The sequence below is a fragment of the Astyanax mexicanus genome, chromosome 11 (assembly GCF_023375975.1).
Source record: "Astyanax mexicanus isolate ESR-SI-001 chromosome 11, AstMex3_surface, whole genome shotgun sequence".
Classification (NCBI taxonomy): Eukaryota; Metazoa; Chordata; class Actinopteri; order Characiformes; family Acestrorhamphidae; genus Astyanax; species Astyanax mexicanus.
Window position 1 is genome coordinate 8,347,691 of NC_064418.1, and position 25,686 is coordinate 8,373,376.

General features: G+C 37.1%; 1 protein-coding gene across 2 annotated transcripts in view; it reads left to right on the top strand.

The window, feature by feature from the left end:
* The window catches only part of adcy5 (adenylate cyclase 5), a 111,374-nt gene that overhangs the window by 37,927 nt on the left and 47,761 nt on the right, over nt 1-25,686 (top strand). For both annotated transcript variants that reach the window (XM_015606951.3, XM_022680526.2), the window contains exons 2-3: nt 22,973-23,122; nt 24,531-24,652. In XM_015606951.3, coding sequence (XP_015462437.3) covers nt 22,973-23,122; nt 24,531-24,652 — 272 coding nt within the window. The remainder of the gene's footprint in view (nt 1-22,972; nt 23,123-24,530; nt 24,653-25,686) is intronic.

The window sequence follows — 25,686 nt, forward strand, 5'->3', positions numbered from 1 at the left end:
ATCTACTTTAAAAGATTCATCCACGTTCAAAATGTCGATACGCAGTCGCCCTTTGGTTTGGCAGTACAATAGTGATTTGTAATCATAAAATTAATTTAGGTTGGATGGTCTGGACTGGATTTTTTCCAGTATGACAGTATGAGAATGAGATTACACATGTCGACTATTAAAGAAATATGTTTTGTGAGAAAAATCATCACTTTTTCTAATCAAAAATGTAACGAGAAAACTATTGTTTGGGTATTGGTAGGCCTGTCACAATAATCGCAATATCGATTTATCGTGCAATAAATAAACATGACCTCAATCATTTTTGATAACCGTGATATTGTCCTTTGTGTTTGTTTGTATGTTTGTTTACATATATAACAATGAACAGTATTTCAGCCAGTTATGCTTCTATAACTGTGACTTCATATACACTGTGTGGACTAAAGTAGGTGAAAAAATAAGTATATAATTCCCAAACTAATTATAATAATTGATTAATTCAAAAATGTTTGTTGTCTTTAAAAAGTGAAAGAGAATTGCTTTTTTATGCTATTCTGTTATCATTATGTCAGTGGAATTTAATAGTCCTAAAAATACCAAAATATTGTGTATCGCAATAATTTCTGGGACGATATATCGTCCACAAAAAATGATTATCGAGACAGGCCTAGCTATTGATATTAAATTAAAAGTATCGTATCTGTATCTATATTGGACATTTTAAAAGGATACCCAGCTGTAAGCAGTGATGCGCTTTGTCTTGTTTAGACTGTATTCTATGAGGAGCTGCCACTTTGATCTTCAGGAAGTGGATGGGACTCGTTCCCGCTCGCTGTCCCGCCTGCTGTCTGTCTTCAGTCAGCTAAACACAGCAGCCTGGCCTGTAAAGTGTGGAAGGTCGTAGCCGTGGTCCAGCGAGCTGTGTGCAGAGTCGCCTTCACCAGAAGAACACTGTGATTTATAACCGTCCACCTCAGGGCCCGCAGAACCATCCATGCACATTTAAAATTCAGATACACGTCTGAGTGTTGACCTTGATTATTAACTTGGGAAAAGCTCTCTGGAGGGGGTGAGTCAAGGTGTCTCATGGATTGTCTGTTTACATAAGCTAATGTTTTCCATTTTACTGAGAGCAGCACATGTTCCACATTTAATTCTGAAGCTAATAGTTTGTACTGTACTTTAAATAAGGATGTTTTCAGATTTATTTGATTTATGTTTTTTCTAGTTTTATCTAACTTTTTATCTTATTTGAACATGGACTTATATTTACACATAGGGATGTCCTGATTAAATATATTTGCCCCCAAATCGAAATCATTAGATTTTGAGTTTCTGCTCCGATTGAGTCCTGATCCGATACTTTGTCTAAGGCATTTAATGATTCTTTGATTATTTTTTAAACAGCAGTATCAAAAATGACCATGTTTAGCACTAAATAAACAAGCACTCTATGGCCATATCAATAATTTTCATTTAAATATGCATCTTTCTTTTATTAAACAAGCTAAAAAATAAAAACATCAACAATTCAGTGATAAATAATAATGACGATCATTAGTGATTATTTTAATGCTGGTAGTTCTGTTTGTTTTTTTTTGGGAGGGAAACTGTAATATTAGTGTAGTGTGGTTTATTAGGCCTGGCAGATTAGATTTAGACTAGACTTTATCACTGTATTATAATATATATATATTATAATATAGTAAAGTTATAGGCATTATATGGAATACATAATATGCCTTATATGTTATATGTAATATAAGTTACTGAAAATGTATTTGTATAAGTGAGGGAGAGAGCGCCTGAGAATCTTCAGCACAGTGATGGTGTTTGTTCGCAGTTTGGAGGAAAATGAAGCGTGGATGTAAGTCACAGATGGATCCATATTTAGCTTGCTGGAGAAGCCTCTGGAGTTTGGCAAGGCAGTATCACAAATTCCAAAACTCTAGAAACTCAGCTGTAGAACAGGCCCCAAATATTGTGAAAGAAGTGAGAAGTGAGACGACTTCTGTGGTGCCATAACTGTTTAGTCAAGTGACACAGCAATAAAGTGAATAAACAATAAATAAAACCAAAACAAAGCAATAAATAAAGCATTATTCAGTGTGAATGGAGTGAATCATACGGCCATAAACCACCAGTCAGCATGCCTTTACATAACTGTGTTATTCTGAACAGCTGTGTGCTCCATTGATTATTCACTCAGAGTTCTAAATGATTACCTCTGAAGCCTCCTCCTGCTGCGCTAGTACAGAGTTACCACACACAAAAAACACTGGCCTAGTTTTCAGAACAGTTACTAAGAGACATATCAATAAATGACGGGAGAGTAATGGACAGTAGAAGAGACACAAAACCTATTGTTTCACGTTGTGTCTTTGGTTACTCTGCATCCCTTCCTGCATGAACTACAAGCCTCAGGAGTAAGTATAGATTGCATTTAGCTGCCCATAAAATGACAAATCCCATAATCCTGTTGTCTTCATGGCTCCCAGGCTTTTGTGAATTGGGAATATCTCATGAAAGTGGAATGACATGGAGGATAAATGAGTAAATCATGGGTGAAAGAGAAATACCCTGCATGAAATACATCTGATGCTCATTCTTGTCTTTTGAGACTGATTTAAAAAGTAATCAATTTTAATGTTTCATGCAGGAGCTGTTTCTTCTTTACAGTAGAGTTTTTCAACTTCAAGCTGGAGATACAGAAATGGAAGTCTTGAGTATTGTTGTCTTTATAACCTACAAAAACGTTTTAACAGAAGTTTTTTTTTACTTAAGACGAGCCTCTAAAAGTAGGCGATCATGCTCAAACTATTTTTAAAAAAATCCACTTCTGCACAGGAGAATATGCACAGTTGTGTTTCCACTAGGATTACAGCCCCCCACAACAAATGTCTGTATGGTTCTAGTTCATTTTACACTCTACTCACATAAGTTATTTACCACACTTGGCATAAATTTAATCTTAAATCTAAGGAATGAGCTGTACAGGGCTAGGAAAGTAACGTTAGCTAAGACAACCAACTTTCCATTTGTTTCTTTTTAACAAAAACTGTCTGCCTTCGTATCAGTTTAAATATTAAGTCACATGGTCTACAGTGGCTTGCTGTGGTCAGTCCACAATACCTGCCTGATGTTTTGGTGATGTTTTGATCAATTCTGACTAGAAACTAACAAGATGACTAGATAATTGGGTCGAGTTTGATAGCTTGATAGTTTTCTCCAGCTTACACAACATCAACGACAAGCTTAACTTGACTGAAGTACTAGCTAAGCTAGTTATAGTCCAATATTTACTATTAGAAAAAATAAAAAAATGTAACCTTTATATCACTTTTTCATGTCTTTTTTTTTATTAGAAACAAAACTCATGGGGCGCCGAGTGGTCCAGTGGTCTAAAGCGCTGCCACTATGAGCGGGAGGTTGCAGGTTTGAACCCCAGCTCATGCAGCTTTGCCATCAAGCTGCCGGCGCTCAGAGGGAGCACAGTTGGCCCTGGTCCCTTTGGGTGGGTAGATGGCGCTCTCTCCCCACATCACTCCTGGGGTGATGTCCGCAGCACAGGGCGTCTGTGAGCTGGTGTATCGGAGCCGAGCCGCTGTGCTGTCCTCTCCTCCAAGCGCGCTGTGATGCTACTCGGCAATGCTGCATCAGCAGCAGCTCGAAAAGAAGCGGTGGCTGGCTTCACATGTTTTGGAAGAAGCATGTGTTAGTCTTCACCCTCCTTGTGTGTTGGGGCATCACTAGTGATAGGGGGAGTCCTAATGAGTGGGTTGGTTAATTGGCTGTGTAAGTTGGGGAGAAAATGGGAAAAAAAAAATTATAAAAAAAAGAAAGAAACAAAACTCATCGTATTAATGCACCCTTTACTTGGCCTTAAAAACTTGTCAAATCTATTGTTTGGAAGTTTGTCACGTTCACATTCTACAAGCAGCCACACAAAACATCCCTCCTGTTCCATATTTTGTTCGAAAACTTTAAAATTAGTCATTTTAATGGACGGAAAATGTACATATTTTTAAACAGTAAGAATTATTTGTACATGGAAAAACATCTTTAAGGGCCCACTTCATGTTGCAGGCATGCTTGTAAACAGAATTAATAAGGGGCTAGCCCCTTGTAAAGCTTTTGTAAATGTGCGTATATAGAAGCACTGTAATCCATTTCATGTTCTTTTTCTGCTGGAAGCGTTTCTGTCCATGAGTGCCGAATGACCGCCTGATCCTGGAGTCCCTCTGGCATAACCCTGTGACTGCATGCCAACTGCACAACATTGTAACAGGTTAACTACACTTAAAACTGAAATGCCATTGAAGAAAGAGTTTCATGTGACTAGCCTGCGGGCGTTTTGCTGGTGGAACACATTCTTTCTTTGTATTCAACACTCTCTCTCCTCCCCCGTCCCTTACTTTCTGTTTTTATTGCAAAAGTTGGGTTAAATTAGTCACTCAATATAGATATTATGTCCAAATCTGTTATCCCACCCTCAGAGCAAACACTAAACAAAATCTTTATTTAAAAAAAGGCACGTCCTCATATTGATATGTAAAAAATCTCGCAGCGGCTTGCTATGTCATTCGTGCAAAATGCGAAACGTTGCACAGATGGTTAAAAAAAAAAAAAAGTAGGTGCAATGGCAAAGAAAGCATATGCTTGAGGGCCAGCTTGCATCCCCTCAGTTGTGTCTCTTTGGGTTATGTTGCCCTTTGGCCTGTTCTTGCATAACCATGAGCCCAGCTGAGTCTCACAGGACTGCAGCCATGTGCCGCTGAAGTCTGCCTAACTTAATGACATCAGCTCCAGAGAGCACAGAGGCTTCTATTGAAAGAGGCTGAATTTGGGGATAAAAAGAAAGAAGTAAAACTATATCAGCACCACCAAAATCATGTGATGGTTCCTGTGTCTTTTTTTACACCAGTCCTGATATATAAGGTGAAGATTCTCCCATCCGTCCATCTCCAAACATGATGCTGCCACCCCCATGTTTAACTGCTGGTGTGATGTGTTAGGATTGTGTTACACTATAGAATTACAGTGACACATCTTTTTGGTTATTAGTTGTTTTTTTGTTTTTTTTTGTAATTGAAAGTTGATGCAATTACTATCCCTTGAGCTCTATGTATATAATTATTTACTCGATTACTTAGTAGACACTATGTAATAGATAAGTAGTTACTTTATTTATGTATTTATTCAATCTCTGCACATCCCTGTATATTTAAATGTCAACACTTAATTTTTCTCTCTGTTAGTCTACCTGTTCATCTCTGGTGTCTAATTGCAGTATATTAATTAATTAGTTTTCCTAATTAGTTTTCATATATGCTCATATTTTTTACATTTTGTATTTATCCTCAGAAATTGTTTTGCACCATTATTCTGCTGTATCGTATCACATACAGGAATCAAGTAATTGACAGCGGTTCCTGAAATAGACTGTTTTTAAGACTTTTCTGTTCATTCCATGAAGTATCAGTGTTTTAGTGGAGCTGTTGGGTATTAACAGACACCCTCTTACAACATCTTGAAGGTTAACTTGGAGTGTAGTAGATTTGGTTTATGGTTTCGTAATAAAATAGATGAATTGCGCTTTCACTGTTGAAACATTACACTTACTAGACAAACTGGGTATCCAGTGCAAATATCTACTTTGCTTCTGGTTCTTTTGGGATGCGCAATGAACTCAATGAAGGCAGTCTGAGACACACGGCTTAGGGCAATGGGGATAGTCTATCAAATGTCTTGTTGAATCTGGCTTCACCTCTGGGCTCTACTTTGACTTCTTGACTTATTTCTATTGACCAAAAAAGTCATTGGACCAGGATTCATGGTCATTTTATTTGCAGTCATTGTATTTATTTTAGCCCCAGCTTTCTACAGCTTCTAGCCTGGACATGATCTCACAAAAATATCCTCAACAGTCTAAAACTGTGTTCATTAGCTTTAGATCAAAAAGCAGAGACAAGATAAGAAGCTTCTTATAAGGTGCTGGAAGCTCTGCAGTGCTGAGGAGAGAAGTGCAGTAGAGTGTCCTCATTATAAGTGGGCAGGGGAAGCCATGAGATGCATGAACATGGCATTGGAAATTAGAAATAAGTTATTGATAGCCTGGGACTCCCAGCACGTACACAGTACAACAGCTGTGCTGTAGAGTATATAGTGTATGGCAGGTAGGATCAGCAGTTTTAAAGCAGTAGTGTATATCTTTTGGATAAAATAAAGTAAAACCCAATTTGAAATGCTTTCATGAAAGCTATGATATTTTTAACAGCCTCTCATAGTGCTGCACAGGGTGTTTCATAATGCTGCTGTTAAATTAGACATGTGAGATGTGGAGATAGAGACAGAGTGGATATCATAGAGTGGAAATGTTTCTGTTCATAATTCACCCAACTCAACAAAATCGAAAAAAAAAAATCAGCGCTAAAAAAAAGAAGATAAATATATTTTACAGACATTCACACAGAAGACTCAACAATAGAATTTAATATCAAATATTTTAGTGTTTAGTATGTCGTGCTTTATTATAGCTTCCATTGTTTTCAGAGACTCGCTTTTATTTGTTAAGGAAACCTCAGGGAATTGTTTCCCACACCTCCAAAGTTTAGCCTTGGAAACATTTTCCGCTACGGATGATTTATGAAGTGTTCCAAAACGAATTCAGTGATGTTGAAAATAAGAATGCGTTTTTATAACTCCAGTGTCGGAAACTCCAGTGTTGACTTTTTTCTTTTGACTTTGCTGTTGCTTATGCAAGGTGTACTGTTTTATATTTAATCTCCTCAGGGAGTGTCATGGTGCCACCAGCTAGGTAGTGTCACAGCTAGAGAAGCTCTGAGTTGTGGAGTTGTGGGTGGATTTGATGCTTTCTACAGTCGTTGTCTCTGAGGAGTTTGGTGGATAGTCTGTTTTTTCTCACAACTCTCCAAACCAAAGTGTGTAGCATTCCAGGTGGTTGCTGTGGCATTTCAGGTGCCTTCTATGGTGATTGTAGGTGGTCTTCCAGATCATTGCTATTAGATATGGAACCATCAGTGTTTTTTGAAATGCCCACAGTCAATATCGATTTTGTGTGGGGTACAATTTTGTTTAGTAAGATGTTGCTACGGGTTAACTTTAATGTTATAACGCTGTAGCTGGTCACCACAGTGTTGCTATGTGGCCACTATCGTGTTGCGTGGTGGTTGCTAGGTGATTATTATGGTATGTCCGCTGGTTGCTAATGTGTTACTCAGGGCTAACTATGATATTCCATATCTCATCACTCATCACTCCTATAAGGTGATGTCGATCAGCACAAGGCTACGTCTGTGAGCTGATGTATTAGAACTGAGTCACTGCCCTTTCCTCTAAGTGCAATGTGATGCTACTCGGCAATGCTGCATCAGTAGCAGTTCAAAAAAAGAGGCAGAGTCTGACTTCACATGTGTCGGAGGAGATACATTTGCGGCCCATTTCCTTTTTTGGAGCGGCCCGCGAGCTATTTTAGAAATAAAATGAAAGTTGGCCCGCTGTTAAGCAGGTTTTTATAATGTTAGATTTAAAGTTTGAACGCTAGGTGTCAGAAACGAGCCAAAGAGTCTAAAAGCGTAGAGGGTGCGCATTTCTAGCGCAGAAAAACGGGCCAAAGTGTCTAAAAGTTGCCGTAATTAAGTAGTTTAATATTAAGAGACATCATGAAATGAAACATCAATTTAAAAAATCTTAGTTTACATAACACTGTCAAAGATAGATAAAGATAATAAGTCAAGTAAAATGGTGTGTAAATGATAGTAATCAGGAAAATTTATTATTTAAAGTGGTATATTTCATTATTTGTTTTATTACAGAGTCTGTGGCCCGTGACTTCAAATATATTTCTCCTTCTGGCCCCCAACAAAAAAAGTTTGGACACCCCTGGTTTAGTCTATATGTTAAGACAATTGGTCTAGCAAAATTAGGAGATAAATGGGAGAAAATAATAAATAAAATTAAATTAAATTAAATGAAAAGAGCTCTTTTATCGGAATGCGTATCAGTAGTGGAGCACCAGAATCGAATTTGAACTGGGATTAGATCAGTCCTTCACTACACGGAAATATTCTGGGCTGCTTTTGAGACACCTGTTGCTTTTGTTTTGGATGTACAGTATGTGTGTTTTACATACTGCAGTGATGATACGTGAAATTGATTTTATTGTTTTAATAAACAGCTTCCAGCTTTACCATAATGAGAAATGCAGCAGCTAATTTCAGCAAGCTAATTATTATCAGGGTGGTTGAGGGTGGTTGAGGGTGGGTGAGGGTGGTGACATTCATTAGCGCTGCACATCTACTAAAGTTTAACGGTGTGATTTTGGTTAATGTCTCCTAGCAACCGCGTTTCTTTTGTCACAGAGAATATTACGCTCCTCGTTTAGAAACGGATCAGCGGTTTCAGGAGGTTGCACGCAGATGACGAAGGCAGGCCGGTGAGAGGCGGACGTGGTGCGGGGGGTCGAGGCGAGCCCTCGGTCTGGGCTGATTTGTGTGGAGCTGAGTCAGGCCTGCATGTGGATCAGCGCTGATAGAATGTCTGTCGCCCAGCGCAGGAGTTATGAGGATACAGATAGAGCAGGGATTCCTTTATGCATGCAGGAGAGCCAGAGAATACATTTACATGAGAGAGAGAGAGAGAGAGAGAGAGAGAGATACATGAGTCAGGGGGGGGGGGGGGGGGAGCAGACACTGAGATAGGATTGGAGGTGGCATGGAAATTGCTTCTAGAGAAGATAAATTGTAAGCCTTTGAATTGGCAAAAAACCTGGCCATATGATACGCATCACAGTCCAATAACTTAAGGCTGTATATTGTTTTTGTTTGCTTAAAATCTGAGTAAAAAAAAGTTTAGTTTAGTTCAGTTTTATCTAGGGCTGGGCGATATGGCCCAAAAAAAAAAATCAGATTTTCGATATAAATCGATTTTTTTCCCCTACTAAAAATCAAAATAAAGATGATTTAAAAAAATGGTTAAAACTAGTTCTTATTTATTTAGTTTTCACTTAAATGTCCCCTTTGTGGTTAAAGTGCAACCAGAAACAGGCAAAGGTACAAGTTTAGGTACTGACACAATGCACCCTTAAACTTAAAAAAATAAATAAATAAACACACCCTCAAAAATCAAATAGAAAGAAATAAAGTGCCCTTTTTGATAAAACTTACAAAATAGAAAACAAGTACAATTGAATATGCTATTAAGCAAAGACTTGAATTGATAAAAAATTGATTAATCGCCCAGCTCTAGTTTTATTCTGCACTCAATCATTGCATGTTAATTATTAATTTATAAAATAATGAAACATGCTGTCACAATACTTAAATATATTGATGTTATTGTTTGAGTTAGGTTGATTTTGTGGCAAAAATCCACAAAAAAGACCAATAAACAAAAATAAACTCTTGCATGGAAAAGAAATTGGTAATTCTTTTGGTAAGTAAGCAGTGAACTCTTGGTATTTTAATCTCAGTGTTTTCATGAGGGAGAGTCACCTGGAATAGTTTTCTCAGCGTCTTGAAGGAAGGAGTTCCTGGAGGTGCTGAACAATAGTTGCTGCTGATCTCAGTTGATCAGGTTTAGGTCAGTTTTTTTTTTTTTTTTTTTTTTTTTACTTTGTTTACTACAAAATTCCATATGTATTCATATATTGTTTTCATGTCTTTAATATCGTGTCCAAACTTTTGACTGAAACTGTAGTGATATCTGAGCTGGATTTTCTGGTCACAATTTGAGTGGAGTTTCCATGTTTTTCATGTTCCACATTTGCAAATGAGGTGTACTGTTGTTTTTGGTTAAGAGTATGTTGCGTGCGATAGGCTATCGCTTCTCATTTGTATTGATCTGACACTTCCTGAACCATTCCACTTTTCAATAACATCAACAGGTGATGACAGAACAGCTCCTTCCTACCTGCATTCACTCCTGAAGGCTTACGCTACCTCCCGGCCGCTGCGCTCCTCCAATGAACGTCGCCTCGCTTTGCCAAACATTCACACAAAGCAATCCAGACTGTTCTCATACAGAGTTCCCCAATGGTGGAACAAACTACCCTCCACTACCAGATCAGGAGAATCTCTCGCTATCTTTAAGAAACTCCTGAAGACAGAGCTCTTCAAAGAGCACTTACTCTCCTAACACCTCTAACATTCTAACTACATCTAACCTCATTTCCTTCTTCCCCTCCTTCACTTCTCTATCCCCTTATTTCCCTTCAACCTCCTTTAGGCCCTTTCTAAAGATGTTTTACCTTTAACTTCTATTATTTTTGTACTTGACTATTGTAAGTCGCTTTGGACAAAAGCGTCTGCCAAATGTAATGTAATGTAATGTAATGTAAAACTCACAGGTGATGGTGGAATATCTTGGAGAATAGAAATTTACTTGACCTATGTTGATCCTATATTGGCCATGAATTGGATGAATGAATTTGATCTTATGTAATAATTATTACCAGACAGGAATGCTCACAGAGTTATTTAAACAGTATGAATCAGCACCTTGACTGAAACACAAGCCATCTTGTTTTGTGTGTGTTTTGTTTGTAGTTACTTTTTAATTGAGGCAAAGACAAGGAGCCATGTGTAAGTACTGGAACATGACCAATTGCTCCATTACACTGAGCACTCCTCACCCAGCCTTAGTCTAAACGGCCTGAGGGAAATGGTAAATGCATTCAGCTGTGTTCCTTTATAAAATAAAATGACCTGGCTTTTAAAATAGATTTAATGTGCTTTTGTTGTTGTTATTGTCACACTGAATTGGTATGTTACCCCGTGAAGGAAAGATGCTCATTCCGATCATCTATTCCCTAATGGAAACGTGGCCTGTTAAATTCCCCAGACAGCTCCAGCCACGTGCAGCACATGGTGCAGCTCTAATCCCAGCATGGGAACTTTTCTATTGTATACATTTCCTTTACTTTTCCTTTTTTTAATGCTGTAGACAGGTCGGGTCTGTGTGGAGGCCTTACATTTACTCATCCATGCAAGTTGGAAAATGATAAGACAAGACAAGAGCTAATAAATGGATGTAGTGAAGAGATTCATCCGCGTCATATTTATCAGTATGCTTTCTCTGCCAAGACGCAAATAGTTCATGAGGGATCTGATACTGTTTCCCAGGACTGTTATGTGTCTGGTTTCAATGGTTTCCATGACTTTTAAAGCAGGACAACACTAAACTGTGCATTGAGTAGATGGTTGAATTGATGGGAAAGAAAAGAATATTGATGTGGCAAAAGTTTTGGGCACCTTTGGCCAAATTAAACAATTTGTATTTATTTCTTATAGTATTATTTTTGTTGAGAAGTAGAAAACACAGCTTCTGTAGCTAATCAAACACACAATTCTTGGGCAAATCCTACAGTACATTTTTTCATATAAAAAAGAGGACATAAAAATTCTAAAAATAAACACATATCTACTCTAAGCATTGTAAAGGTCTCTGTTAGTTTTGGACAATATGGACAAAATTTATACCGCAGTATATTTCTTCATTTTACTCTATACAGTATAATTCTAAAATTCTGGTTTTCTGGTATTGATATGAACAGTAATAAAGCCACAGAATGCTCACAATGGATGACTGTCCCTACAAAACTTATGAAAAATATATTTGCTAATTTATATAATGCTCCCTGTAGTAAATGTTAGTCATTAAAAGATGCTGCAAGTAATGTATATTGAAAAAATTCAGGGCTGATAGCATTATGGCGTATAGACCTGAACAACCAGAAGGAAAATCAGCTAGTTTTATTAATGCAACATGATTGTAAATAGGCATGTAAAACATAATCTGGACATTTGTCCCCCCTATAAAAGTTACAAACTGAAAATGTATCATCGTGAATCATACAGTAAATGTATCTAGTTCAAATATTTTTGTAACTTCCTTAAACCTGTTCTGCTCTGTTTTGTTCTGTTCTGATTTTGTAATCTTATGTACATCAATCAAACTAATCTATGTGTCTAATGTGATTAAGCATATATTAGGCAGAAATTTGCAGCTTTGCTGTCTGCACTTGTTTTAAAGTCATCATCGTAGTAATCATAGTTATCATCATCATTAGTTGCCATTATCAGTATCAGTTATCATTTGTCGCCCACATGCTTTATCCTGTTCACGGTTCATATAGAATCAGAGACTGTTGCACTCATGTCACTGATTGTTCAGATGTGATGCGAGGGGCTGTATACAGGCTTGCACTTTAAATGCAATGTTCACCTGTACTATACCACCCTAATTAATCACATGGTTTGTTGTTCAGATTCTTCACATGACTGCATGATTTCTATTACTGTTTGCATAACTCGTTCTTCTTTATCAGTAACGTACTTTGCCGGTGTTGTATAAGACTGTAATGTTGTAGATTACCGCGCCACATGCCATCGTTTGTTATGCTTGGTCCTTCCTGAAGGACAGATGGACAGACATGACCCTTCTCTCTCTCTCTCTCTCTCTCTCTCTCTCTCTCTGCCACGTCTAGATTTGATCTCTCCCAGAATAGTTCAAAGAGCGCTTTAACGCCAAAATATGATCATGGGACATTAAAGACCTCAGGCTGAGGTCACACGGAATGCTAATGGTCTTGTTTTGCGTCATTTTGTGATACTTATTGACTTTTTCCCAGTTTTTCCCAGATGCCTAATCATTATAAAGTTAGCTGGATTAGTCACATCTGCATCTTATCTAAAGTAGATAAGACTTCCCATGTTCTCCTCCTTTACATACACCTTTCTACATTTTCTTTCAGACTGTTTCCTACAGGTATCTAAAATGAATATTCAATATATACACAGATGTGTGTTACCGTGTTTCCATACCATACCAAGAGACCACTTAAAAATGATGAGTTTCTGATTTTACCAAATTGAAAACCTCTGGAATATAATCAAGAGGAAGATGGATGATCACAAGCCATCAAACCAAACTGAACTGCTTGAATTTTTGCACGAGGAGTGAGCAGCATAAAGTTACCCAAAAGCAGTGTGTAAGACTGGTGGAGGAGAACATGCCAAGATGCATGAAAACTGTGATTAAAAACCAGGGTTATTCCACCAAATATTGATTTCTGAACTCCTAAAACTTTATGAATATGTACTCTTTCTTTGCATTATTTGAGGTCTGAAAGCTCTGCATCTTTTTTGTTATTTCAGCCATTTCTCATTCTCTGCAAATAAATGCTCTAAATGACAATATTTTATTTTGTATTATATTTGGAATTTGGGAGAAATGTTGTCTGTAGTTTATAGAATAGCAATGTACATTTTACTCAAACATGAACCTATAAATAGCAAAATCTGAAAAACTGATTCAGAAACTGAAGTGGTCTCTTAATTTTTTCCAGCGCTGTAGTTTTATAAAAAATAAAAGCAAGTAAACTAAAGCAGACCTGCCAACATGTACATGTTTTGACCTAATACGCTTAAAAGGTTCCCCGTTCTAAACTATGCATGTCTCTTCATCTCGCATTTCAACAATTTCAAATCATAAAGCTTTCAGCCAATCAGAACGCCTTATTTTGACCCAACCACGCTTTAGTCAGAGATCTTATTAATGATGGGAATGATGAGTATGCAAGTGGCTGCTCATGCTGTTGTGCAGTTTATTGCGTGTCTAGTTCACAATGATAGCTTTTGAATAATGAAGCGACCCCCTGGAGCCTTTCACTACTTTCATCCACGCTTCATTTTCCTCCAAACTGTCCACCCTTCATCACTGTGCTGAAGACTCAAAAACTAAAACTACCATGAGATATTATATTATATTATTATATTAAAATACAGTAAAAAAAAAGAATCTATTCTGCCTGTTTTTAATTACGATTAATTCCAGAATATTGTTGTGATATTAATAAAATATAAGATTAATAATATAAATATCATTTGTTTTGTGTGTGTGTGTGTGTGTAGAAGTGTTTGGAATGAGGGGCCCATTCAAAGAGTAGATTAGGCCCCCGGTCTCTCAAATCTACCACTAACCATACACACACACTTACATCTACTGTTGCATATTTACCTGCATGCCTGTGTATCAGTGCAGTTGTTTCTTGTTGGTATGTGAATGTAGAGGAAGGAAATTAGATTCAAGATCCCACTATGGACATCAAAGACCACTAAAGCTCAGAGCCCCACATGGCTGATGTTTGCACTGGTCTATATTTGGACTAGTTTTCAACTGGAAGATGAAAAACTGAAAGCGTTTTTTTTTTTTCTTCTTTTTGTCGGGGGGCCAGCAATCCTCTTCAAAGGTGTGACTCAGAATGTGACATTTAGGATACCAATAGGATTGGCACCATTGCGTGTAACACAAATGTCTGTCCAGGGGTGGTGTGAATGTGAGCGCAGTGTGAAGGTGAGAAGGTTTAAGAAAAGGTTTATAATAGGGCTGGGTATCAACACTGAAGGTTCCTATTTTATTCAGTTGCTTATTCAATTCAATATTGATTATTATCGAGATATGAATCATCGAAAAAAAAAAAACATTGCAATGTCAATTTTTTCTATATCATGCAGCCCTATTAGATTACTTGTGTCAGGTTCTATTTTTGGCTCTTTCAGCGGCCCACACATGTAGCTGGCCACAGGGAATTGTTCTGGTATTCCCAATGGCATGTCCATACCCGGTCTACATGTCTTCCTTTACATGTTCTAGTGTACATGTGTAACATAAATTATTGTGCAAATAATATTAAGCCAAAAACTAAACTCATTGGAGGCTAATTTTCTATGGATTTGAGTTTTGTTCACTGGTTTACCACATCATTGACCAAATAAAGTCAAATGCTTTACTGAGTGAGGTCAGTGAGGAGAGCGTAAGATGTAGACCTACTATCAAGCAGATATTGACTGGCTGGTCACCTTGCAGTGTGGAGTGTTGAGTGTGTTGTTGGTCCCACCAGCAATCATTGCTTGAAGTTGTGTTGTGTGGTGCTCAGTGTGTTCCCTGGTTACTGTCATGAAGGCTTGAGAGAGCACTGAGGCAATATTCTTCTGTAAACACAGCCTGTCTGCAGTCAGCTGTGCTATTCAGTTGGCGTGCTTTAGATATGGAGGGACGGCCCTATCTGTATCTGTTCTTATGACTGACATCATTTCTTCACAGTGGGATTTGGTGTTTTCTGTTGTAATCCAGACAGTCCAATCTGTGTAACATAGTTAACTATGAAATATATGTAACTGTAATAATTAAAACTGAAGGAATCATTTGTAAAATGTAAATAATAGAAATGCAATTCTCTTGTGAGGGGAAGAAGTTATGACATGTTTATTACTACCTAAAAGTCCTAAAACCCGAATCATGCAGATGATTAAGGGGTGCTTTCACACCTACCTTGTTTGGTCCAGATTTTCTGACTTTCCGGTTTGGTCCAAACCAAAACAGAAGGTTTGAAAGGGACCAAAAGGACCAAAAGAGATGGTCTATCCCCAGATCTACTGAACCATAGTCAAGTTTGTCTACAGTGTGAAAACACTTTTCTAGATGGTTCAGACTAAATACAGCAAAAAGAGGCAGGTTGTCTTCAGCTTTAAGGTGTTAAGGTGCAGAAATCTGACTCCTCTTGGTGTGCATGTGCATCACACAGCCATAAGGACATTAACACTTATGCTGGTGATTCTTGTATCTACTGTAACTGTAGATTAACCCTTTTAATAAACTGAAATAAAAGGAATCAGGTGGTTGTCTGTCAGAGATGTAGAGGTAGATGAATTGGAAAGACAGAGCTTTACACCCCAACAGCTCAACAAACCTTCATGAAGCACTCTGTCCAGCCTCCTTGATGTCAATTATATATTTCAGCCAATAAAAACACAAAAAAATAGGTCTCAGAAAATTAGAATATTAGACAAGGCCAATTGGTCCTTTTGTCAGTGTGGGCAGTGTGCCAAGTCCTGCTGGAAAATGAAATCCACATTTCCATAAAAGTTGTCAGCAGAGCGAAGCATGAAGTGCTGTAAGATTTTCTGGGAAAAAAACTGCACTGACTTTGGACTTGATAAAACGCAGTGAACCAGCACCAGCAGATGACATGTCTCTCCAAACCATCACTGATAATCAGTAAATTTTACATTTCATTTATAAATTAAGGGAGCAGAGTTCGAAAGAGTGGAAAGACACACAGTCCAAACTGCTCGAGGTCTAGTGTGAAGTTTCCACCAATCAGTGATGGTTTGAAGAGACATGTCATCTGCAGGTGTTGATCCACTGTGTTTTATCAAGTTTTGAACTGAATTACTGAAATAATAAATAAGAAAAAAAACTTTTTAACGATATTCTATTTTTTTGAGAAACACTAGAATATTCAATGCAAAGCACCTATATGCAGTAAAAATAATGCTGGTAGAAAAGTTCAAAGGGACATTTTCTTAAGTTCCTCCCTTTTTATTTGCTGTCTGTTTTTCTCCCGAAAGTCTCATCCAATAGGCTGGTGTGGTCCTGACTTTACATAATAAACCTAAATCCATAGGGTAAAGCATAAAATCATCATCAAAGCATATTTTTATACACACATGCTTCTTTGGAAAAACAAAATGTTCAAATAACTACAAAACAAAAAAAAACTTTACACAGCTTTACTTTACACAAACAACTACACTATTACATAATGATCCTGTTTGCTTGACTCTAAATTAACATCAGTATCAGTATTTCATTACAAAAATACACATACTCGGTTGTAAAAAAAAATATCTGTGCATCCCTAAAAATTACTGTATAACTGTATTGTATAACTAAAATGCCTTGACTATTGCAGTAGAGTATTGGTAGTTCTTGTGATCAGTGAGCCGTTTTAGTTGTGTGTTGTCTTTTGTTTAGTGTTTTTCAGGTCATTTTGCTCTTGGAGATCAGGGCATCACATCCCAAATTAGTCATAGCAGAACATAATGGTGTATAAACTTGCTTATCAGCTTGAAAACCATCTCTCACAGCTCAGATGATCATCTCGACACTACGAGGCTATTGTAAAAGTGGGTCCGGATGAGCCAAGAGGATATTTCCTCTGGCTATTACCTTAAATGGCTTCTGTTTTTTTTTTTTTTTTCAGCTTTTGAATAATGAAGTGTTCTTGCAGCAGATAAGGCATCTCCTCTCTGCTCTTTTTCTTCTGTAATGAGGATGGCGTAGTGTGTAGTTCCGAGTCTACTACAGATTTTATTGCATAGTAGATTCTGAGCCCACACTTACTTCTACATATTACCGCCTCTATGGCTGAAAACTGCACTCAAGGAACATCCATTAAACAGAGTCGGCATGTTCTGCTGCTTTCTTATGGATCTCAACTGCCTTATTATATGCATTACAGCGCTTGTGTGCTGAAAGGAAAGAGGACAGACAATGTCATGCATGGAAAGTGCATGGAGTTGTTTATGTCTAATTCAGTGGGCGCTAAGCTACATCAAGGCCACTAGGCCTTTGTCAAAAGCGAATTCCACTCAAACATTGTAGATGATTACAATTAATACACTTAGTGTATGATTATGATGATGCAGTACAAGCATGTTGAAGGTATATGAATAGATGCACATATAATACATTTATATCCACTGGGAATATGGTGGTTGGTGTGGCACAGTGGATAACACCACTTTCTGCCAGATACTGTAGTAGACTAGGGTTTATTTCCCGGTTTTGGTGACTAAATAAGAGTTCTTGGGCTAGACTCCTAACCCTACATTGGCCCACCTCTGTAATAGGAATAATCTTGTAAGTCACTCTGGATAAGATTGTCAGCTAAATGACATAAACATAAATAAACATATAGGTGAGCATTGTATATCTATTATTTCAGACTGTAGTCGTGTATCTGTTTCTCTGCACACTTTATTATTATGCTCCGTTTACCCTGTTTTTCAGTGCAGAGCGAAGCTAAAAAAAACGGCTAATGAGTATAGAAACAAGTTTCTCTCACTCTTGTCATAATTCCTGTGTCCCTTATTTCAGATAAACAAAAAAACCCATTGAAAAGTGTTAGGTTAGTGTTAGGGCTGTGCCATATATCGTGTTGTACGCAACAATAGCAGCAGTATTAGCATTAGCCGCTAACCGCGCTAAGCACTAGCTCTTTCGCCAGTCAGAGGTGAGTATTATCTGCCTGCTGCTAACCCCAGCTAGCACTGCTGGAGAGTAGTAGCTTTACTACGCTAAGCGCTAGCTCTGTCAGCGTTCAGAGATGAATATATTGGACTGTAGTCTGCATGTTTACTGTGTTAAAACAAGCTACATGGGATCACCCTGGCTTACCGGAACTCTCAGTGTTCCTCGTTGTAGTGCTGTCGGGCGGCATTAGCCGGCATTAGTCTTAGTGAAAATCTGGAAATCTAAGCTTACTGTAAATAAACAGAAGCGCTTTAGTCACCCAAATAAACAGTTTTTAGGAAAGAAATATGTGTAGATTACACCCAGCACTCGTTTGAGTTTAAAAGAAAAAAAAGATATATATATATATATATATATATATATATATATATATATATATATATATATATATATTTAAGGATTACAGTTTTGTTTACTTATCTTAGCTTCACAGCTTAGCTTTACAGGTCTCGCCACCCTCTGCTGAATTAGAAGAAAAACATGACAACACCCCTGTTCCTTACTAGTGTCACATACAGTAAATACAGTACCCTAAAATATTGTAATTTTATTTAAAGACCATATTGCCCATCACTATTTTTAATTGTGATTTTGTGCTGTTTCATAAAGTTCTGAAACTGCAGTGGCAATACATTTTCTTCAGTGGAGTTTCTGGCAAAATGTAATCACTGTCTCTAATTATATACCATAATTTAGGCTGCCTACTGCCTGGATGGATATAGTAAAAAGCTGGATATGAAATACAGTATGCATCGGATTATGAACAGAGTATCTAGATGTTTAGAAATATTTTCTGTCTCTGTTTTAACTCTATAATTTTTCACACTCGTGGAACATTTACCCGCCTTTGTCCCGAAAGATAAACAAACAGGGGTCTGTTTGAGCTGCACTGGAAAATTCAGTGGTTGAATGTAGTCCAGAAGGTTTAGCAGGTCCCTGTGTGCGGACCCCTCTGCCACAGGTTATCTCTCTCTGCTCCAAGAACAAATACAAGCCCTCCTTCTCTGTCTTTCCTCAAAGGCAAAGCTAGCTCCTCATCATGCTCTGTAGCCAGGTCTGTAGCCTCCATGTTTTGCTGCATTGGCTGCCCTTGATAAAAAGTCAGTCCTGTAGATCAGAACTCAATGATGCCCCTTCTTTACCTGCTCAGTGTAACGTGTCCAAGTAAGGGTAGTTGTGATCAGGTGTAGCTGGAGATACCAGGTTTGTCTAATACTCGAATACGTCTCAGAGCAAAATATAGGAAATTATTTCTATATTTTTTTACTTTTCAGTTGTGCTTAACTGTTGGATTCTAGTTGGAGTGTTTTTATTGGCCCTCCTCCCACTCATTGACGAGGGCATTCTGTCAGATTCCTAATAAGGGCAGCGAGGGAGGTGGAGATTATAAATAGAACAGCATTGTTTCTTGGGAATATATGCATTGACGTGCTGGAAGCTTTATCTGATGTGTGTGCGTGTTTCCATGCCAGTGGTGAGAGCAGGGGCTCGAGCTGGGACTGGAGCACAGCTGCAGCAGACAAGCAGTCAACACCGCATATACAGCAGCACACGCTGCATGGCTGCTACAACCCTCCACTCAATGTAATAATACACCAGGGAGCTGGATAATCCAGTTTGCATGAAGATATCAAATGCCCAATTGCAAGTTAATTTGGCCTAAATGAAATGGCTTTCTGGGCCAGGACAAATTCGCCAGAGTGTGGTGGAGTTAAACCCTGGGAGATGTATTCACAGAGCTAAATGGACCTTGGAAACCATTTACAACAGCATGTAATGCAGTTAGAAGGCTACCTAAGAGACTCCATAGATAGGGCTGGAACGATTAATCGATAAAACAACAGCAATGATATATATTAATTAATTCATTCTATTCAATGTATTGTCTTTCATTTTAAATTTAATATTAAAGACTACATTAAAGCAATACAGGAACACATGCAGAATTACCCAGAATATGTTTTATACTTTAGATTCTACTTTAGAAGTAGCACGTTTATCTTTGAGGACAGATCTGCACACTCTTGGTATTTTAGTCTCAGTGTCTTCATGAGGAAGAGTCACCTGGAATAGTTTTCTCAGCATCTTGAAGGAAGGAGTTCCTGGAGGTGCTGAACAATAGTTGCTGCTTTTCCTTCACACTGTGAAGCTCCAGCTCATCCCAAATCACCTCAAATCACCATCTTAGTTCATCAGGTTTAGATCAGGTTTATTGTGGAGGATTAACACTTTTTTACTGTTTATTATGTTTTCATATCTAAAATATTAATCTACAGTGTAGAAAATAAATTATATAAATAGATAAAGAAAAACATTTAATTACATTGAATATTACAACAATATTACACATTGTCTGTCATATTTTGAATGAGAGCATTTTAAATATTTTTAAATTTTTTCAATATTTTTTAGACCTCTTCATATTTAACCATAGTTGGTCATTCACAGCAGATATATATAAACAGAACTGGGTACCCATATGCAGCATGTCTGTAGGTTAAATGGATCCTTTTGTGTTTGTTTTTAGCCTATAAATAAAAGATCAAGGCAGTAAAGATCTCATTGTTTAGCGTGGCATTGTTCAAGTTGTTTTATGTCTGCTGTAGTGAATGCACCAACTGTTGCATATAGACTTAGGGCTGTTATTGTAAGATTTTACAACCTGATAGTATTAATAATATATCAGCGCACTGAACAACAGCTGTTTCACTATAAAGAGAACCCTGGTTACCTGAATCGTGTGCAGCACGTTGTGTAAAATGTTTACTATTTACTACTTTTTAATTATGGCTCTACGTTTTCACTCAAATGGCAACATTTGATATATGCAGCTGTGGAAAAAATAAGAGACCACATCAGTTTCTGAATCAGTGTCTCTGATTTTGCTATTTATAGGTTTATGTTTGAGTAAAATGAACATTGTTGTTTTATTCTATAAACTACAGACAAATTTTCTCCAAAATTCCAAATAAAAATATTTCATTTAGAGCATTTATTTGCAGAAAACGGGAAATGGCTGAAATAACAAAAAAGATGCATGGCTTTCAGATCTCAAATAATGCAAGGAAAATAAGTTCATATTCATAACATTTCAGAGTTTAGAAATTAATATTTGGTGGAATAACCCTGGTTTTTAATCACAGTTTTCATGCATCTTGGCATGTTCTCCTCCACCAGTCTTACACACTGATCTTGGATAGCTTTATGCCTTTACTCCTGGTGCAAAAATTCAAGCAGTTCAGCTTGGTTTGATTGTTTTCTCCAGATTATATTCCAGAGGTTTTTAATTTGGTAAAATTAAAGAAACTCATCATTTTTAAGTGGTTTCTTATTTTTTTCTAGAGCTGTATTTGAGCATAGACTAGGTAAGTTAGAGCTATTATCGAGTACCTGAGTACTGTCATGGTGTGCATATTGTGCATAGTTAGTGTTTGATAGATAGTAGATAGTAATGATTTGGTTATTATATTTCTCCTTGTTTTAATAAGCGTCCAGCTATGCTTCCTGCTCTTCTTCTGTGGAAAGCATGTTTATTTTAACTGTTGTTTTAAGCTCTTCCATGTAACTGTGGATGCACTCGCACACAAAAACACATGATCACAGAGTACGTACAGTGTATTATTAGCCTGTAAAGTTGAGCTGGAGGTCATGGCCAAGATATGTCAGCTTGGACTGAGATGTTATGGAAATCTTTACCCCGATACCAGTGTTTGGAGGAAGTCAAGATGCAGACTCCAGGCCAACAGGAGAGAAAGAGAAGGAAGAAAGGTGTAAAGCAGAGAGAGACAGTGACTCAGTAACTTGGGCTGAGATAAACCAAAACATGCAGACACTGAACAGCCTCTACTGTCTCCCAGCTTAGCTTATCGCGCTCTCTGAGCTGAATGTCAGATTTTAAAGTGGTTATATCTTCTTCTCTTAGAAACACAAGTTATGTACACAGTGTGCACGCCAAATCTCAACAAGAGCGCTGGCCTGCTTTCTGTTTGGTGTGTCTATTTTAAACCTTCTCATAGTAAGAAATAGTGCTGATTCATTCGGTAAAATGCACGGGAAACTAGAACTGGTATGCGTTTCTCTCATACCGCCACACCACTAGAGGGCGCTGCAGAGCTCCGTGTGGAACAGCACTGTCAGAGAGTTTCTACTGTATGAGTGTTTTTATCCTAATAAAATGGAGCAGTAAGTCCTTTTTAAATATATTAATACTGTAGCTTGAAGGATTATTTGAATATATTTTTTGACTGGAGATTTTAATACTGTAATGCTTCTAATAACTTTAATAATAACATATAGTTAATTTATATTAAATGTATGTCTTACTTGTGCAATAAAGCTTTTGAGAAATATATCTTTGAATATTTAAACATTGAGTATTTTATGTCCAATTATAGTGTTTATAGAACTATTAAAAATATTTTTTAAGATTTTGTAAAGAAAATTGTGTTAAAGTTGTTGGCGTATCTCTTTTTAATGTCTATTGTTTAAATTCTTCAGATGTTTTTCTGCTAATGAAGTCTGATTTCTTCATATATTGTTTAATTTTGTTTTAAAGCTTTAGTGTTTCATATTAGATGTACTCCTAACAGTACAGTAACTCACAAACCCATATTAAAGCCCAGTCATGCAAATAAAAAAATAAAATTATAATAATAATACAAATTGTGATTACACTGTGATATTCTGTGAAACCGCCAGAATCTTAAAAAATACAGTGATATGCATTTTTGGCCATACTGCCCAGCACTAGTAAGAAACAATATCAGAGACTACCAGAGAAAGAAAGATATGAATCTGTCTGATACATCATATCCTTCCATTTCCCATGCTAAATTTCCTGTCTTCATTTCTCCTTTTTTTACAGATCGTGTCCAATGTGCTGATCTTCTCCTGCACCAACATAGTAGGAGTGTGCACACACTACCCAGCAGAAGGCTCTCAGAGACAGGCCTTCCAGGAGACCAGAGAATGCATTCAGGCCCGCCTTCACTCACAGAGAGAGAACCAACAGCAGGTGAGGCAGGAGAACACACTCCAGGCATCACAGCTGGGAGGTCAGCACTGTGCTGCAGCAGCAAGTTTTATTTTTACAAGGTTGTTTCAGCATTGATTATGATGACTATCACTAATAAGATACAGATCTGGAAAAAAAAGAACCACTTAAAATGATTCTTTGATTTTACCAAATTGAAAACCTCTGGAATATAATCAAGAGGAAGATAGATGATCACAAGCCATCAAACCAAACTGGAGTGCTTACATTTTTGCACCAGGAGTGTCATAAAGTTATCCAAAAGCAGTGTGTAAGACTGGTGGAGGAGAACATGCCAAGGTGCATGAAAACTGTGATTAAAAACCAGGGTTATTTCACCAAATATTGATTTCTGAGCTTAATGAATATGAACTTATTTTCTTTGCATTATTTGAGGTCTTTTTTGTTGTTTGAGCCATTTCTCATTTTTTGCAAACAAATGCTTTAAATGGCAATATTATTTTTATTTCGAATTTGGGAGAAACGTTGTCGGTAGTTTATAGAATAAAACAACTTCTTTTATTCAAACATATACATATAAATAGCAAAATCAGAGAAACTTATTTAGAAAGTGGTCTCTTATTTTTTTTTCCAGAGCTGTATATTCCTAATATACTCTGACGCTATTTTAACACCGCAGGCGCAAGACGTTTACAGTGGCTTGCAAAAGTATTTATACCTCTTGAACTTTTTCACATTTTGTCACCATACTACCACAAACTCAAATGTATTTTTATTGAGATTTTAAGTCATAGACCAACACAAAGTAGCACATAATTGTGAGGCGGAACGAAAATGATACATGTTTTTTTTCTATTTTTTTTTATTGAATACAAATCTGAGAAGTGTGATGTGCAAAAGTATGCTGAATACTTCACCCTTCACTCTGAGACCCTAAATAAAATCCAGTGCAACCAATTGCCTTCAGAAGTCACTTAATTAGTCTTAATTAGTTAATAGAGTCCTGCAGCTGTGTGTAATTTAGTCTCATTATAAATACAGCTGTTCTGTGAAGGCCTCAGTGGTTTGTTAGAGAACACCAGTGAACAAACTGCCTCATGAAGACCAAGGAAATAGCCTTCTATTAAAAAGTTCTTGATTCTTTTGTGGTATCAATCTGAAAATCTTTCTTTTTTTGCTCCTTTATTTTTTAACCCTGGCTCGTGCATCTCCCCACTGTATTCCATACATACTGGAATGACCTCAGTGAAGGCCACTGCGTCACCAGTGACGGCTCCTCTCAGCAGGGGCAGATGGGTAGCAGAGCTGGACGCTGAGGAGGAGAGCTCGTCATCACCGGGCCCTCAGTCTGAGATGTTCCTCGGTGGGCTGTTCACAATCGAAGCACACGTCTTTTATTATAATGTTTTTTTTTTTTTTTCATTTGCAGGAACGCCTCCTACTCTCTGTGCTTCCCCGACACGTTGCCATGGAGATGAAAGCCGACATAAATGCCAAGCAGGAGGATATGATGTTTCACAAGATCTACATCCAGAAGCATGACAATGTGAGGTAGGAACGTGCCAGAGCCTGGGCTGCTGCTTCACACTGTATTTACACCTCTGCTTTCACACCTGCAGGAACAATACCTTTACATTAGCTCCTGAATCTAAACTGTTAAAAGCACCTAGTAATAATTGTGCAGTTAATTGTATGTAAAAAAGAAATGATAGATAAATAAATAAATGTCTTTCTTTAGGTCTGCAGGAAAATACTGTGAGTATTTAAAGCTTTTAAATTCAGTCAATTGTTTTTATTAGGATATCTGAAGACTAGGGTTGTTGTTAGGGCTGTTTCCAGTCATTTGGGGGCCCCAAGCTAAATGGACTATATGAAAATAAGATAAACAGTGAATCTGGAACAGATATGTGTTTTCCTTATAATATAACATCATATTATCATACTGCTCTGGAATAAAAAAAGAGATCACTTATCAAGAGTTTCTTTGATTTTACCAATTGAAAACCTCTGGAATATAATTAATAGGAAGACGGATGATCACAAACCATCAAACCAAGCTAAACTGCTTGAATTTTTGCACCAGGAGTAAAGGGATTAAGTTATTCAAAAGCAGTGTGTAAGACTGGTGGAGGAGAACATGTCAAGATGCATGAAACTGTGATTAAAAAGGTTTTTTTACTGAAAATTGATTTCTGTATATATAACTCTAAAACATTATATATAGGCATTATTTGAGGTCTGAAATCTCTGAATCTTTTTGTTATTTTAGCCATTTCTCATTTTCTGCAAATAAATGCTCTAAATGACAATATTTCTATTAGAAATTTGGGAGAAATGTTGTCCATAGAATAAAACAGGAATGTTCATTTTACTCAAACATAAACCTATAAATAGCAAAATCAGAGAAACTGATTCAGAAAATGAAGTGGTCTCTTAATTTTTTTCCAGAGCTGTATATATATATATATATATATATATATATATATATATATATATATATATATATATATACGAATATATTAATATATTATTAGGCCTAGTCTATAACTAAATTACAGATTCAGTAATCTGCCAGTCACGTAGAA